Source organism: Mus caroli, unplaced genomic scaffold (genome assembly GCF_978045245.1).
Source record: "Mus caroli unplaced genomic scaffold, Mus_caroli_1 scaffold_9, whole genome shotgun sequence".
Lineage (NCBI taxonomy): Eukaryota > Metazoa > Chordata > Mammalia > Rodentia > Muridae > Mus > Mus caroli.
The window spans coordinates 74,061,929-74,077,606 of NW_028227264.1; the positions used below are offsets into that span (position 1 = coordinate 74,061,929).

The window sequence follows — 15,678 nt, forward strand, 5'->3', positions numbered from 1 at the left end:
CCCTTCCCTCCACTTAATGTCCTGTCTTGACTCTACAAGTTTCCCTCCCCACTGTAGAGCCCTTCATCCAAAGTCCCTCCCTCTTGAGTCCCGAGAGTCTCTCACCTCCCAGGTCCCCAGTTCATTCTAGAGTATTCCCCCCACATCCTACCTCCCGACCAGACGTTCTCTCTAAGGAATACCTATCCCCTAGTTTAATGTCTGTTTGCCATAGTGGAAGCTGACCTCTCTAAACTGAAAGGGAGAGACCCCTTCATTTCCCCACCTCTTCCCTTTAGTGTGTAACAGTTCTCCACAAGTCACCTTTGTCTATCTCTCCCCATCTCCACCCCCAACTACAGCAACATCCAGTCTTTCAGCTTCCTTCCTGTCCACTCCCTCACCCCCAACTAGAATACTATCCCAGAACACAACTGAGCCCTTCATCCCTTTTTTTTTTTTCTTTTTTACTCCCTGAGACAGGGTTTCTCTGTAGACCAGGCTGGCCTTGAACTCAGAAATCTGCCTGCCTCTGCCTCCCAAGTGCTGGGACTAAAGACATGCACCACCACTGCCTGGCAAGCCCTTCATTCCTAATCACAGTTTGTACCCAAGAGTTTTGAGCATGACCTCTGACCAGGATTGCGACTGGAGGTATTTCCTCCTCTTGACCAATTCTGCAGGTCAGGAAGGTTTGATGATCCTATGAAGGGACCATGTTCAAGAGGCTGCTCTGGCCAAATAATGCATTCCCATGCCTGCAGCTGAGGCATCTGTGATTTCATTCTCCCAGATCCAGAAGTCTGGAAGGCGACTGTGATTTGGCTTGCTGTCTGTTTTTGTTGTTCTGTTTCATTGAGATACAATCTCACACTATATCCCAGGCTAGCATGGATCTCAATATGTAGCCCAGGCTGGCCCTGAGTTCTCAGTGATTCTCCTTCTCCTCCCTTGTTTCATCCCTTCTGAGTGCTGGATCCCATGCAAGAGCTACCATGCCTAGCTGTGACTTCATGGTTGGTGGCAACCATGAGAGGGTCAACGATCCCCAAAGCCTGGGAAACGGAGCTGTCTTTCGGGAAGACAACTGAACGGGATTAGAGGAAGAGGGTTAAAGAAACAACACGGAGAAATTAAAGCCCAAATCAAGCCCAGTTTATTACCCAGACTCCAGGGGAAAGTAATGATTATAGTTGAGGTCATGTGTGGCTATCACAGAAAAAGGGTGAATATGGAGCTGAGCCTGAAAGCCATCATGGTGTGAGGAGTGAGGTGCATCCCCAGTGTAATGCAAGCCAGTTGTGAACTGCCGCAGCTGGTACAGGGATGAAGCGTCTGACGTCACTGGATCATGGCCAGCACTCTGGGCATCAGCTTCTGCTTTATGATGAGGTCAGCAGGGGGACAGTCCTTCACCTTCAGGATGACTTCATGGGCTTCCCGGAAGAGGTCCTTCCCCACAGCTGCCTCCACTCGCTGGTACCATGCAGCCAGCCTGGGATGCCCTTCAAAGACTGAGCAGCCACCACCTACAGGCTATATCAAGAAGGGAATAGAATTTACAGCTAATTTTGCTTCTTAACTTGACAGATATAGAAAGAGAGAACTCAACTGAGGGATTGCCTCCATCGGATTGGCTTGTAGGAATGTCTATATGGGGGCTTAGTCCATATAGTGGTGTTAATTCTGGAAAGATGGACTTAGACAATATAAGAGAGCTGAATGTGAAGCCAGAGCAAGCCAGTATGCAGAGTTTTCCCACTGATATTTCTGCTTCAGCTCCTGCCTCTAAGTCTTGCCTGGAGCTCCTGCCCTGGTTTCCCTTGATAATGGATGGTAGCCTATACACTGAAGTTAACTCATTTCCTCCACCAAGTTGTTTTTATCATGATATTTATCACAACAACAGGAAAGCAAACTAGAATAACAAATTGGTACCAGAGGTATAGGGTTGCTGTAACTGACCTGACCACGTTGTTTTAGGAGGGAAGGGTTGGAAAAGCATTTGGAACTTCGGGCCTATAAAAAAATCATTGAGTAGTCAAGAGATCAATGAGCTGTTCTATGATAGCTTGAAAGATGCCATTGTTGCAAGACACACCGATGGTGGAGACCTGGTTCATAAAGTTTCAAAGGGAAGTCTGAGAGTCCCTCGAAGATTCTGTGAGGGCCACTCGTGTGGCATATTAATAATCTGCAGAAGTGAAACATTCTAAGCTTCCGTGGGACAATGGCTACTGGTTAGTTAGGACTGAAAACGCAGCTGTAGTTTATCAGCCCAGTGTCATTGAGGGAATGTCTTCTGGGAAGTATTTTCCTCAGGGTCAATACATAGAAGCTGTGGCCCAGTAGTAACGTGGGCCAAGGCTGTTCGCAAAGCTGGCAGCAGAACTTGAAAAATAATGTGTAGGAGTCTCCCACACGGTACAAGTTCTGAAGGCATGAAGGGGTCATTAAGAACAACTGAGGCTTGGCACTCTATGGAACCAGAAAAGGACATTGGTGAGAGTGAAGTTTTAGTGGTAACAGAATGTTAAAGATGGCAGGACTATGGGGTGACTGTCAAGGACAGTGACAGATATGGCATGATTCCTGATCAAGCCAACAAGACAAGCTATATGGTCTGTCTATACAGCCCAAGCCCTTTAGAGCCCAGTAGGTCTCCAGTGAGTCAGAGATGTCAGACATGGAATGTCGTATGCCGTAGGATCTTGGTTTAGTTTCAGTCTGATTGTAACTGTGCCTTGCTTCTTCCCTTGTGGTACAAGAAATGCTGTGATTTATTTGGTGGGCTTTATGGTATCCCAAAGTTAAGAGACTCTGGATTTTTAAAGAGAACTTGTATTCTGAAATCATTTGGGCTTTTAAAAAGACTTTGAGACTCTTAAAATTGTACTGTGTTTTGCAATACTAACCTGAGATCGTAGGGATAAAAGAAATGAAAGACTGTGGTTAAACATTGATGTGTCTGTGGGACAGGCTGATAAGGAGTACATTGTACTGGTTGGGTTTTTGTTTTTTGTTTTTTTTTCCTACTTCACACAAGAATAGATACACCTAGGAAGAGAAAATTTCTTCTGAGGAATTGTCTCCCTCAGAACGGCCTGTGGGCATGTCTGTGAGGTGTTTTCTTGGCTGCTGATTGATGTAGGAGGACTCAGTACATAGTGTATGGCACCATCCCTGGTGATGGGCCTGTGCTGTATAAGAAAGGCTGTAGGGAAAACCAGTAAGCCAATAAGCAACATTCCTCCCTGATTTCTGCTTCAAGCTCCTGCCTTGAGTATCTTGCCTTGGCTTCCCCCCATGATAGAGTGTAAACTGTAAGCCAAATGAATCTTTTCCACCCTAAGTTGTGTTTGGTTTAGTGGTTTATCACATTAATAGAAAAGCAACCAAGAACAATCAATGAAAGCAAAGACAGACATTACAAATCTGGAAGGAGTCTCCACACATTTGCATATCCTCCTACAACTAGTGAGGATAGCAAAAATGGGACTTCTCTAACTAGCCAGAATTCCCTGTATCTTATGGACCCATTTGTTGAGGTTGGTCTTTGACTATGTATTATAATGCTAATAGTGGCCCCCAAGATCTGGCTGCCCCAAGGATGAGAGAATCCACACATACACCAAATGATGCTATGTGACCTTGCTCCTTAATTTAAATCTATTGACTGAATAAAGATGCCAACAGCCTATAGCTTGGCAGAACAGAGATAGGTTCCCCGACTTGGGGTCTGAGGCAGGAGACCACTAGAGGAGAGAAGGTGGATAGAGGAGAAGATGCCATGGGGTAGGTGAGTCATGAAAACATGGCCATGAGGGCTGCAATTGAAGAACTGCCCAGGTGGGACGGGGCAAGTTATAACTTGGAGTTACGGATGGGGAAGTAGATTATAATAGCTTAGAGGGTAGATGTCTGCCCAGCTCTAGTGCATTAAAGGCTAGCGAGCACATTATAAATATAAAAGCTTTGTGTCTTTTATCTAGAAACTGAATGATCAAGGTGAGGTAGAAACCCCTGATGGAGATTTAACAATTACCACAGCAGCCACCATTCTTACAGCACTCACATGCATCAGCTCTGTGATGGCCACCAAGTCGGCCAGGGAGATGTGGGGCCCAACAAGGAAGTCTTTGTCCTGGAGGAACTTGTCTTCAAGCACCTGTAGGTTAACATCCAGTTCTGCCAATGTGGCTGCCAGCGTCTCAGGAGGTATTTGTTCACCGAGGAAAACAGGGAACATCACCTAGGAGGGAAAATAAGGAATTGGAACCAGCTGAGCTGGGGGGGGGGTGCGGGGGGGGGGGACGACCATGCCTCCCAATGTCAGGACTGCCTTTTATTTCTGTGCCTCTTCCTTGGTGGCCTGCCCAGACCCACAGGGGAATCCCCAAGTGACATTTTTGTCTACAAATAAATAGTCCTCCTTTCACCATCTCTGCTTGGCTGGACCTCAGAAAAGACGACACTTTATTAATGACTTAAATGGGGACCCGAAGAATAAATAGATCTAATATTTTTGAGGAAAGAAGTCAGGTTAGGGACCATGGTCATGGGTCACTCAGGATTAAGAATAAAGTGATCGCTTTGACTTGCAAACATCATAAGTATTTTAACGACATGAATAATGTAAGTCACTCAGACAGCTTCTTCGTACAACCGAGGGACAAGGCAAACTAAAGTTCACCTGGAAGCAATCCCAGCAGAAGAGCAACAGTGAAGGGGTCACAGTACCTGGTGTCAGACTAACCTACAGAGCTACAGTAACAAAAACAGTATGGCACTGGCAGGAAAGCAGCCATTCTGCCAGTGTAACAAAATAGAAGACCCAGAAACAAACCCACAGAGCTACAGCCTCCTAATTCTTAATGAAAGGGCTAAAAACATAAGTAGGAGAAAAAGACACTTCAATAAACAGCGCTGAGAAAAGTAGATACCCATTTGTAAAAGAATAAAACTAGATCCAAATCTTTTACCTTTATAAAAAAAATCAAACCCAAGCCAGGCATGGCGGTGCTCATCTTGATCCCAGCACTCAGGAGGCAGAGGTGGATGGATCTCTGTGTTCGAGGCCAGCCTGGTCTACAGAGTGAGCTCCAGGACAGCCAAGGCTACACAGGAAAACCCTGTCTCAAAATTCATTCATTAACTAATTATGGGGGAGGGGCAGAGGACCAGCAAGAGCTGATTAGGAGAAGAAAGTGTGGTGGGGGAGGGGATGAGTAAGACCAAGCAGGTCTGAAAAAACGCCACAAGAAAATCCATTCCTCGGTGCATAGTGGAGAGCCACCAGGTTGGTCACAAAAGTCCCAGGACTGAACTCTGGGCGGTTGGAACAGGCTAGGTAAGAAATTTAGTGGCCTTCCTGGCATTTCCCCACTAGGATTATTCTATAAACTTGATTTTTCCCCCATAGCATAATGGCTCAGGTCCCACACGGTAGTTAACGGCTGAAAGACCATGGGGTCTTGTGGGACATATTTTATTTGACCCAAACCAGAGGTTTGGTTTTGTTCCTATTTTGAGACAGAGCTTCAGATGGCCCAGGCTATGTACAGAGCTGAGCTTGACCCTTGACCTCTATATCCTTCTGTGTTTACCTCTGCTGCTACCTTCCAGGAGCCTTGTCAGGTGTATACCACCACACCCAGATCCAAAACAGAGTCCTTTATTATATAAATATAATATAACATTAATTATTAAATATTAAATGTAAAGTTTATAAAAGTAACTTAATTGTTGGCTTCTGATGCCCAATCTTTCCCACCTTTAACAGTTGTCCTAAGATGCTCTCCCTTCTCCACTCTTTTAAAGAAAGGGTCATACTATTTAGCCCAGGTTATATCCAACTCACAATCTTCCTGCCTCCACCTCCCAAGTGCTGGGATTACAAGCTTGCACCATGACTGAACTCAGCTAAAATCATCTTTTGAATGTATATCCAACTGGGCTGTGACAAAGGCATGATCCTTGGGTCTCTAAGGACAGTCTTCTCAGCAGTGTTCTAATGAAGTGGTTTGCTCTAACTTCCATGCTGTCTAGCTTCAAACAATCCAAAAGTGTAATTGTTGAGCATTGCTGATATTGGTCCTAGGTGCCTCCGTAGAGAGAGAAGCTCACCAAGACTCTAAGCCTTCATCTCTCAAAAGAGCAGAGGGGCGCAGCCTTCCTGGAAAGACTGGTATCCAGCCAGCTCTCTCCAGTTTACTTTCAAGCATAATACATGGTTAACTGAGGCTGGGAAAGGTTCCAACTACCAAAGTTGTCTTATTCTGCTGCCCCTGAGAGCAGAAAACCCACACAGACAAATCTCAGTCCCTTTTGACCAGGGGTAGCCATAATCCAAAGTAAGAACTCCAGGTTTGCCAGGAGTGTCTTAGGACCAAGATCTGTGCAGCTGTAAGCTCTCATGTAGCACCAAGAGCAGACTTTCCGGGGCGGGGGTGGGGGGGGGAGAGAGAGAGAGCACTTCTTCAAAGTTCAAAGAGTCTCTCAAAACAATTTCTCAGAGTCTCCGGATTAACCCAGATAAAGCAAAGGTTTCGCTGAAACATTTCACTCAGAGCCAGACACGATGGCTTTACTATATGTATCACTGTAGTTGAGAGCTGGATCGACCACCCAAGGCTTCCTCAGAGGCCCCACTGAAAGGACAAAATGAACCTCGTTTTGTACCCTTGCCCAGGAACAGACTTGTCAAGGTCAGCTTGGGGTCAGACCTTGAAAGAGTTAAGGCTTCTAATCCTGGGAGTTTGGCTCTTCTCTGTGAAGAGACTGAACTTGCCCAGTCTCAAGGCCACTGTGTACTCAGCCTGTCACACTCTTGAGACTTTGTGTTCCCTTTGAGCAACATGGTTCTGATCAGCCTGCTGCTGACTTTGTTCCACTGTATGAGAGTTTCTGCTGACTCTTTTCATGTCTCGCCTGGAAATAGTACGGAAGATGCTGTGCTTCTCAATAAGCCCGCTTGACACAGACCCGGCTCATGCAGGATCTCGGGACTCCAGCTGTCCTACCTCCGGCTTAGAACCGCTGTGTCACTGAAGAATGGCTGGCTCAGGTCACCTAATAAAAGTGGGTCCATGTTACTCGTTAACCAGAGCCACAGGCAGCTAGATGGCACCCATCTGACTTTTCCCGGAGCTGTGATAGATCACTCTGCAAAGCAACTTAAGGGAGTGAGACCCATGGTTCCAGGGTACAGCTGGTGCAACGGATGTCATGGCAGCAGGAACCTGAGGGACCCGGTCACACTGTGTCCACACTGAGGTCACACTGTGTCCACACTGTCACGCTGTGTCCACACTGAGGTCACACTGTGTCCACACTGAGAGTGACGAATGTACCTCAGATCATTTTCTCTCTCCTGCTCTTTACTTTTTTATTTTATTTTTTGAGGTTTTATTTTTCTTTTTATGTGTGTGGGTATTTTGTCATATGTATGTCTGTGCACCATATACGTATAGGGCCCACAGAGGCTACAAGAGGAAGTCAAATCCTTTCGAACCTCAACAGCCCTGTCAGTGCTGGAACTCCAACTTGGGGTCTCTGGAAGAGAAGCCGGTGCTCTTAACTACTAAGCCATCACTTCAGGCGCCGGTTTTTTTTTTTTTTTTTGGTTTTTGTTTTTTTTTCTTTTCTCTTTCTAAAAATATAATCCCAGCCTAGGAAACAGTGCAGCCCACAGTGGGAAATCTTTTCAATGGGATTAACCTAATCAAGATAAGTCCCTCCCAGATGTTCCCAGATGTTCCCAGATATTCCCAGATGTTCCCCACTCTGCTAATTCTAGATCCCAGCAAGTTGACAACTGAGATCAACCATCATAACACCTACCAAAATGTTTACACAAAGGTCATTCAATTTTCCTCTCTCTCTCTGTCTCTGTCTCTCTGTCTCTCTGTCTCTCTGTCTCTCTCTCTCTCTCTCTCTCTCTCTCTCTTCGCTGAAGTGGGGAAATTGCTGTAACATTTCCCAAATCACTAACAACTCCAGACTTCCCATACAGAGGTTAATAATTTTTCCGTTAGCTTGCCAGGCTAAAAAGGAAACCAGCATTGCCTCTCAGGCTTGGATTGCTAACGCAAAGAGATTGCTCTAAAGCCTGAAAACACATGGGCTATATATACCGTACTGCATACAAGATTGATCAGCACTGGCTTCCTGTCAGTTCTGCAGAGAATCAAACGTGACCTGTTAAAGTCAGACCATTTGTCATCCTATCCCCTCTAGGGGGAGACGAAAGAGGGCAGCAAGCTCCAGGCAGTGCAAGAGAGGGTAACGTGGGCACCAGGCAGGCTAGAGATACAATCCCAGGACCTGGGAAACAACAGGCTTCCTGGGCTCTTGCTTTTCTGCTCTTGCTTAGGGGTCATAGTTTCCTGGGTAGACTGAGCTACATAGAATTCGTAATAAAAATCCATCTCCAAATGCTGAGCGCTGAGGATACTACAGCTCAGGGTGAGAATATGAGGATACTACAGCTCAGGGTGAGAATATGAGAATACTACAGCTCAAGGTGAGAATATGAGGATACTACAGCTCAGGGTGAGAATATGAGGACACTACAGCTCAGGGTGAGAATATGAGGATACTACAGCTCAGGGTGAGAATATGAGGATACTACAGCTCAGGGTGAGAATATGAGGATAATACAGCTCAGGGTGAGAATATGAGGATACTACAGCTCAGGATGAGAATATGAGGATACTACAGCTCAGGGTGAGAATATGAGGACACTACAGCTCAGGGTAAGAATATGAGGATACTACAGCTCAGGGTGAGAATATGAGAATAATACAGCTCAGGGTGAGAATATGAGGATAATACAGCTCAGGGTGAGAAGACTATAAATAAGGAAAGAGAGGTAGGGGAGGAGGTGAAGGAGAGGAAAGAGATGATGATGATGGTGGTGGTGATGGTGATGAAAAGGAGGAGGAAGAAGGACAACAACTATCTGGGGCCTGGGCTGACCTCAAGCTCACAACCATCCCCTTGCCTCAGTTCTGAATGCTGAGATTACAGGCTTCCACCACTATACCAGCTCTCAAAGGCTCCTCTTTCACCACCTTTGCTAACCCTATCTTGTTTGACTTTGACATCAGCAATTCCAGTTTCACAGCATGTATTTCAAAGCACGCGGCTCAGTGCACAAAGCTAAGCGTCCTCACACTACCCACCAGCCATCCCCAGCACCCATCTCCAGCCTGTCTCCATCACACACTAGCTCCTCGCTCTTAGCAGGGCGACCTAACCTTCCTGCCCAGGCTCCCTTTAGAACACTCGCTAAGATAGCTGTCGAGGATGCCCTCAGAGAAAGTTTGAGATGTGGGGGGTTAAATACATGGAATTTCCATGTCTCAAAAAAAAAAAAGGATTATTAAAGGTTAACAATAACCTAGACACAACCAAAGAACCAGTAAGGTCAAAGCTAAGACAGTGAGAAATGCCAAAATTAAAAAGAAGATTTCAAAGACCTGCTGGTGAGAGTTGGTGAGCCAGTCCTACCTTCCAGAAGGTAGGATTGGGTTCTCTGACTTTAAGAAAAAGATCCCTTTGTATTACTTTCAGCTGTGCTGGTCTGCGATCTACACATGGACCAATAACGCAGGAAACATGTGAGAAAGGAGGAAAACATGGCCTGCAATAGGCAGCAGGACAAACAAGCACCAGAAGCAGACCCACAGAGGACCTGGGTGCTGAAATGAGTGGACAAAGGACACACACACACAGGCATACACACACACACACTCAAACACACACTCAGGCATACACACATACATTCAGACACATACACTCAAACACACCCACACTCAGGCACACACACACTCACACTCAGGCATATACACACACACTCAGACACACACACACAGAGTTAGGCACACACACACATTCACACTCAGGCATATACACACACACTCAGGCACACACACACACATACACACACTCAGGCATACACACATACATTCAGACACACACTCAAACACACACACTCAGGTACACACACACTCACACTCAGGCATATACACACACCACACACTCAGGCATACACACACACACACACACTCACACACACATTCAGATACACATTCTGACACACACAGACACACACATTCTGACACACACATTCTGACACACACACATTCAGACACATACATACAATGGACTCTCATACATAGACACACACTCAAACACACACACACATGCACACACACACACTGGTGCTGAGACTTGAACAACTAGGACGCTGTGCTTGTTACACAAGTACTCTGCCGCTCAGCTACATTACCAGCCAAGCTGAAGAGGACAGTTAAGTAACGGTAAGAGAACCTGGAAGATGGCTCAGAAAGTGCAAGTCCTAGCTGGGCAAGCCCGACAAATCTGAGCACCTCAGCTCAACCCCCAGAACCCACAGAAGGAGCCAGACGTGGAGCAATCCCAGCTTTCCTACCGAGAGATGGGAGGCAGAGACAGGAGAAGCCCGAGACAGGAACACAAAGGTCAGACAGCACAGCAGCAGAAACAAAAGACGTTCTGCCTCACCAAGATGGACGGTGAGAACAGGTTTCCTGAAGTTGTCCACCTAGCTTCATGTGCATGAGGTGGCCTGATTATATACACAGTTAACAAATGGTGTAACAGTAACAAATGTATGGCAAACTTAAAATACAAGAAGACCAAAGTGCATGCATATGATAGATGGTAAGTATGGGCTGAGATGGTATGTCTCAAATACATACTGTTTTGAACAACAATCTGGATTAAGTTAAAGGCAAGACATTGGACAATACCAAACTGAAAATAACTTGCTGTGGCCTGAGTGTCTCGGGGGTGACACTTCCCACCACCCCTCCCCAGGCCCCCACATTTCTGGTCTTACCTTATGCCACAGGGCCCTGAGGCAGCTTCTCCGAAGGCCCGTATGCTGCCATGCCAGGTACTCATCTACACGAGCGCGAGCCTGCAGGTCTTGGGGGTACCAGTGGTCAGGAACCTTATACTTGTGTGCCAGGTAAAGCAGGATAGCCACACTGTGTGTGCAGGAGAACAAGGCAGGCAGTTAAAGACCACTGGGTTGACTCAATGCCCAGTACCTACTTTCCCGTTTTATTTACAGATTTACTTATGTATATATTGTATGGACATGAGTGCTCTGTCTGCATGTACACCTGAGAGGGCATCTGATCTCATTATAGATAGTCGCCATATGATTTGCTGGGAACTGAACTTAGGATCTCTGGAAAAACAGCCAGTACTCCTAACCACTGAGCCACCCTTCCCATCCCTACCTTGTCTGATCTTTCTGACAGTGAGTCATTCTGAGCCTCTTTTTCAAGACGTGGAAAGTAGTCTCAGAAGAATAGCCTTGCCTTGCTTCCAGTGGCACAGAGCTCTCTCTTAGTGTCAGAATTGGGTCTTGTTTTCCCGAGGTCACACCGAGGCTATCCCGCAACTCGGTGTCCCCTCCAGGGTTGCATTTCTGAGTATAGGACCAGACAGCCTCCTGGAGAAGGGGCATCTAAGCTGAGCTTTGTGGAAGCTTGCTTTCCTTCAATCTATATTCACTGTCATGCTTTGACAGACAGTCTTGGGTGGTCTGATAGTTCTAAAAGCCTTTCCCAATCCTCCCTTTGTTCTTTGAGACAGCCTTGGCTAGCCTCAAATCCATAATCTTCCTGCTTCTGCCTCTGGAACTCTAGGGTTGCCGGCGTGAGCATTACACCTGGCTGCTCTGTTCCTCATGTCACTCCTGCTAAGGGTCAGCTTGGATCTTCCAAGTCTTACTCAGACACTTGGGGCACTGTTGAGGGGCTCTAGCAGGCCCCGAGCATGGCAATCAGGGCTCTGACAGGCTTTGCCCTTCTCCCATCCCCCTCTGCTTTGCTAAACCATTAAATAACATTCCTAAAGTGAGCTGCCAAGGTCCATTTCCCTTATTTGACCACTTCCTCTTCCTGAGGCTGAATACCAAGGTTCAGCTATCAAAGTACTGAAGACTATCAATTGAAAGCCACCTTTTGGCTGCCCTCATTAATACGCCCAATCGAAACAACTCACTCAACACAGATCAACTCATCTTAACTCGGGGAGAGGGGACTGGGGAGGAGGTAGGAGCTGGTCCCCTTTTTCCTTTATAAACTGCCATTTGCCCACAGCCATGTCTGTCTCCTCTCTATCCAAAAGCAGCCCTTTGTCTCTATAGTACAGATACTCTTTCCCTCTCCCCTGTTCTCTCCCCTTCTCCCTTGTCCTCTGTCTCCTGTCCTAGTTTCTTATCCCCTGCCTGTTTTCCCTCTGGGACAAATATATCTCCTTTATGCTGAGAGCTTGGTCTTGGGGCATCCTGACACCAGTCCTTCCCACAGTAAGATCCTAGAACCACGAAACAAACAAGGCTCCCTGGGACTCTCTTCCTGCCTTGGATTATGCCCGCTACTGGGGAGGTGGAGACGGACCTTAAAGGACACTGGATACGCCTGTTGTGGTCATATGAAAACTTTCAGTCAAGAATTCAGAACACTCTGGGATTGGCTTACAGTGACCAGGAAGGGTGGGATGGATATGTTTTCCTATCCTAACAGGGAAGCTAGTTAAATACTAAAGTAAACAATTCAAAATTGTTGAGGTTTGGTCTTTTGCTGTGTGTTGTAATGCTAAGTGCAGGGCCCCCAAGACCTGGTTGCCCCACAGAGAGTCTGTATGTAGAACCAAGTGATGCTATGTGACCTTGCCCCAAATTATTTCTGATTGGTAAATAATGATGCTGACAGCCAATAGCTGGACAGAAGAGACATAGGCAGGTTTTAGGGTTTCTGGGCCCAAGGGGGATGGAGGGGGTGGTCAAGAGAGAACCAGACAGGGGAGAAGAAGATGAGGAGGAAGAAGAAGACGCCATGGGTTAGGTGAGCTCAGGAAAACCTGGCCCTGAGGGTTGGCCAACTGGAGTTAAGAGCAGCCCAGATAAAACATAGTAAGTAATAACTCAGGGTTATTGATATGTAAGCAGATTCTAATAGCATAGAGGGTAGATATCTGCCCATCTCTTGAGCTGTTTAAGGCTATTGTAAATAATAAAACTTGTGTGTCTTTTATTTGGGAACTAAATAATCAAAGGCTGGGTAGAAATCTCAGATTGGGATTAAAAATGTCTACAACATGGGGGCTGGAGTGATAGCTCAGCAGTTAAGTGCACTGACTGCTTTTCCAGAGGTCATGAGTTCAATTCCCAGCACCCACGTGGTAGCTCACAACCATCTGTAACGGTATTGGGTGCCCTCTTCTGATGTGTCTGAAGACAGTTATAATGTACTCATATAAATAAAATAAAAAATGAATCTTTAGAGAGAGAGAAAAAGAATATACTCTCCATACACAAAAACATAATAATAAAAAATTTTTCTACAACACAAAATAGCTCCAGGAAGTCCCTGAAATTGAGCAGATTCACTAGGTCACTCCTTCCCTGACTAAACAACAAAGATTACAGTTAGGAAGTGGCAACAAAAATAATTTTCTGGTTGGGGGTCACCACAACACGAGGAACTGAATTAAGGAGTTGCAGCATTAGGAAGGGTGAAGCCCACTGCTTTAAGTTGCTAGTGCATCTACATGAGTTCATGTGCCCAAGATGCTAAGAGGGCAGTGGGTCTCTAGAACTGGAGTTACAAGTGTTTGGGAGCCACCTCGTATGGTTGCTGGGACCAAATCCAAATCCTCTATAAGAGCAGTAAGTGCTCTTAACCAGGGAGCCGTCTCCCCTCCCCCCCTCCCAGTGCTAGCTTCCTAGTTTAGAACACAGGGGGTTAGAACAGGCTGCTTTCCAGTAAAGCTTAGCAAAAGCCCCAGGCTTGCTTACCTCTCACACAGGGTGAAGCCACCATCCATCATGGCTGGTACCCTCTTCATGGGGTTCACCCGGGCAAACGCATCGCTGAGGTGCTCACCTGCATATAGTCCAGCGTGAGGGAGGAGAACACTGGGGGTCTCTGATAGCCTGGGCCAAAGTCCAGGAGGCTGAACACTAAATTCATGGTTCTTCTTGGGACTGGGCTACTCCCTAAATGGGGTGCGCAGGCAGGGCTCCTGTGAGAGAAGAGGGGGTGGCCCCTTGCCCTTGATACAAAATAGGTATCATACGCTTGACAGGTCCTCGTGGGACTTGCCCGCTAGCAGCCCTTTCTGGTCTGGATTGGTTTTCTTCCTGTTGATGCACTTCAGGTAAGTTTCTAAGTTTGCCGCCTTGCGCTCAGCCCCACAGTCCTCAGTGGCTCCCATTGCCCCGGATCAAGTGGGGGATTCTCACTCTCCCTTCGTTTCCTAATGGAAACCTGTCTCCCTCAACAGGCTTATTTTTAACAGCCTACTTGAACATCTTTTTATCAGCGCCCCCCCCCCCGTCCTCACCCCACCTCCACAGGACCACCCCCTCCCCCACCGGCCTACACCATACTCTGCAAGGGGGGGGGGGGTTAAGTACACTGTACCTAGAGGTGACCGTGAAGAGAGATGTGAGGTTTCAGACAGAGCGGGACAAGCAGTGAGACAGTATGGAGATGGCCACAGCCCATTATGCAACACTTTCATTTTGCTACAACCCTGTCTTGTCAGAGCGCAGGGCTCCCTCAGCGGCCAGCAGGGAGGAGGCTCCAAGTTCCTGGCATACTCCGCAGCACAAAGAGAGGCAGAGAGCACCGAAGAAAGGGAAAACAGAAAGTCAAGAAAAGGAATGACAAAAGGAATTCCAACAGACCAGGTTGGCGGAGAGAGCCTGTTGCAAAGGCAAGGTACTTGCAGGGATGGCTCTATGTAGTACTGCCCATCTCAGCACTGGGGGAAACGATCCGAGGAGTGACTGCTCAGATCTCCACACTTGTTCTCCTAGCTATGCCCTACACCCACTACTCTTCTGGAGGTCCCTGTAGCTAGGCCCTAACTGCGTGCCGGTTTCTGTTGCTAGGTCTGCACGCTATTCGGTTTCAGCAGGTCCTGGCGGGAGTCTATTCCAAGGGACAGCAGAGTTGGCGGGAGTCCTGAACCCTGGTTCTCTCTGGTGTCTTTCTATTGTGGTCTCTAAACCAGAAAAGGCCTGGGAAGGGGAGAGTACAGAGAGAGATCCCCTAAGTCCGTCTTGCCTCCCCTGTTTCTCAGATCCCCAAAGCCGTGGCCCTGCCCACCCTTGCGCAGCTCCACCGTATGCATCTGAAACGGGATATTGTTCTTCTTGGCGAAGATATAAATGGCGCGACAGGGCTGCGACAGCAGATCCAGGTACAGCTCCAGAACCATGGCATAGGCGGCGGGAACCACTTCTGTAACTGGCCAGACTATCAAAAAACCCAGACTGGCTAGTAGGGATCCCTACCAAGCCAAGTGTGGCCACGCCCCCACTGGGCGGATACCGCAGCCTTGCCCTTCTTTCTAAAGGGGGAGCTGGCTTGTGTTCCAAGAGCCCTGCAACTGGAATCTAGCACGGAATGAGCCAGAGGAAACAACTGGCCTCCTCCGAGTGGGCAGAGGAGGTGGTAGAGGGCGGCTGCTAGTCCTCTTGTGGCCGGTTTAGTTGAAAACAGAATGTCTTCAAAGGTATGCCCGCCCTATCTAGTGTGTTGTTAGAATTCCCAATGGTCCCCACTTCCCAGATGGGAAAACGAAGGTATTCCTCCTGGACCTACAAGCCAAAGATATGGACCAGCA

The 15,678-nt window shown here is 47.2% G+C and overlaps 1 protein-coding gene across 3 annotated transcripts; it reads right to left on the reverse strand.

Moving 5' to 3' along the window:
- Positions 1–1,112: 1,112 nt before the first annotated feature.
- Positions 1,113–15,359, reverse strand: LOC110303154 (glutathione S-transferase theta-1). Of its 3 annotated transcripts, none has more exons than XM_021174121.3 (5): positions 15,159–15,359; positions 13,841–13,928; positions 10,865–11,015; positions 4,055–4,231; positions 1,113–1,515 (listed from the first exon to the last, which is right to left on the reverse strand). In XM_021174121.3, the coding sequence occupies exons 1-5, from the start codon at positions 15,268–15,270 to the stop codon at positions 1,321–1,323; spliced, it is 723 nt and encodes a 240-aa protein (XP_021029780.1). In that variant the 5' UTR covers positions 15,271–15,359; the 3' UTR covers positions 1,113–1,320. The 3 variants fall into 3 exon arrangements, with proteins under 3 accessions (XP_021029780.1, XP_085699016.1, XP_085699015.1); XM_085842890.1 differs by lacking the exon at positions 15,159–15,359 and adding an exon at positions 14,735–15,148; XM_085842889.1 differs by lacking the exon at positions 15,159–15,359 and adding an exon at positions 14,469–14,689.
- Positions 15,360–15,678: the final 319 nt, after the last annotated feature.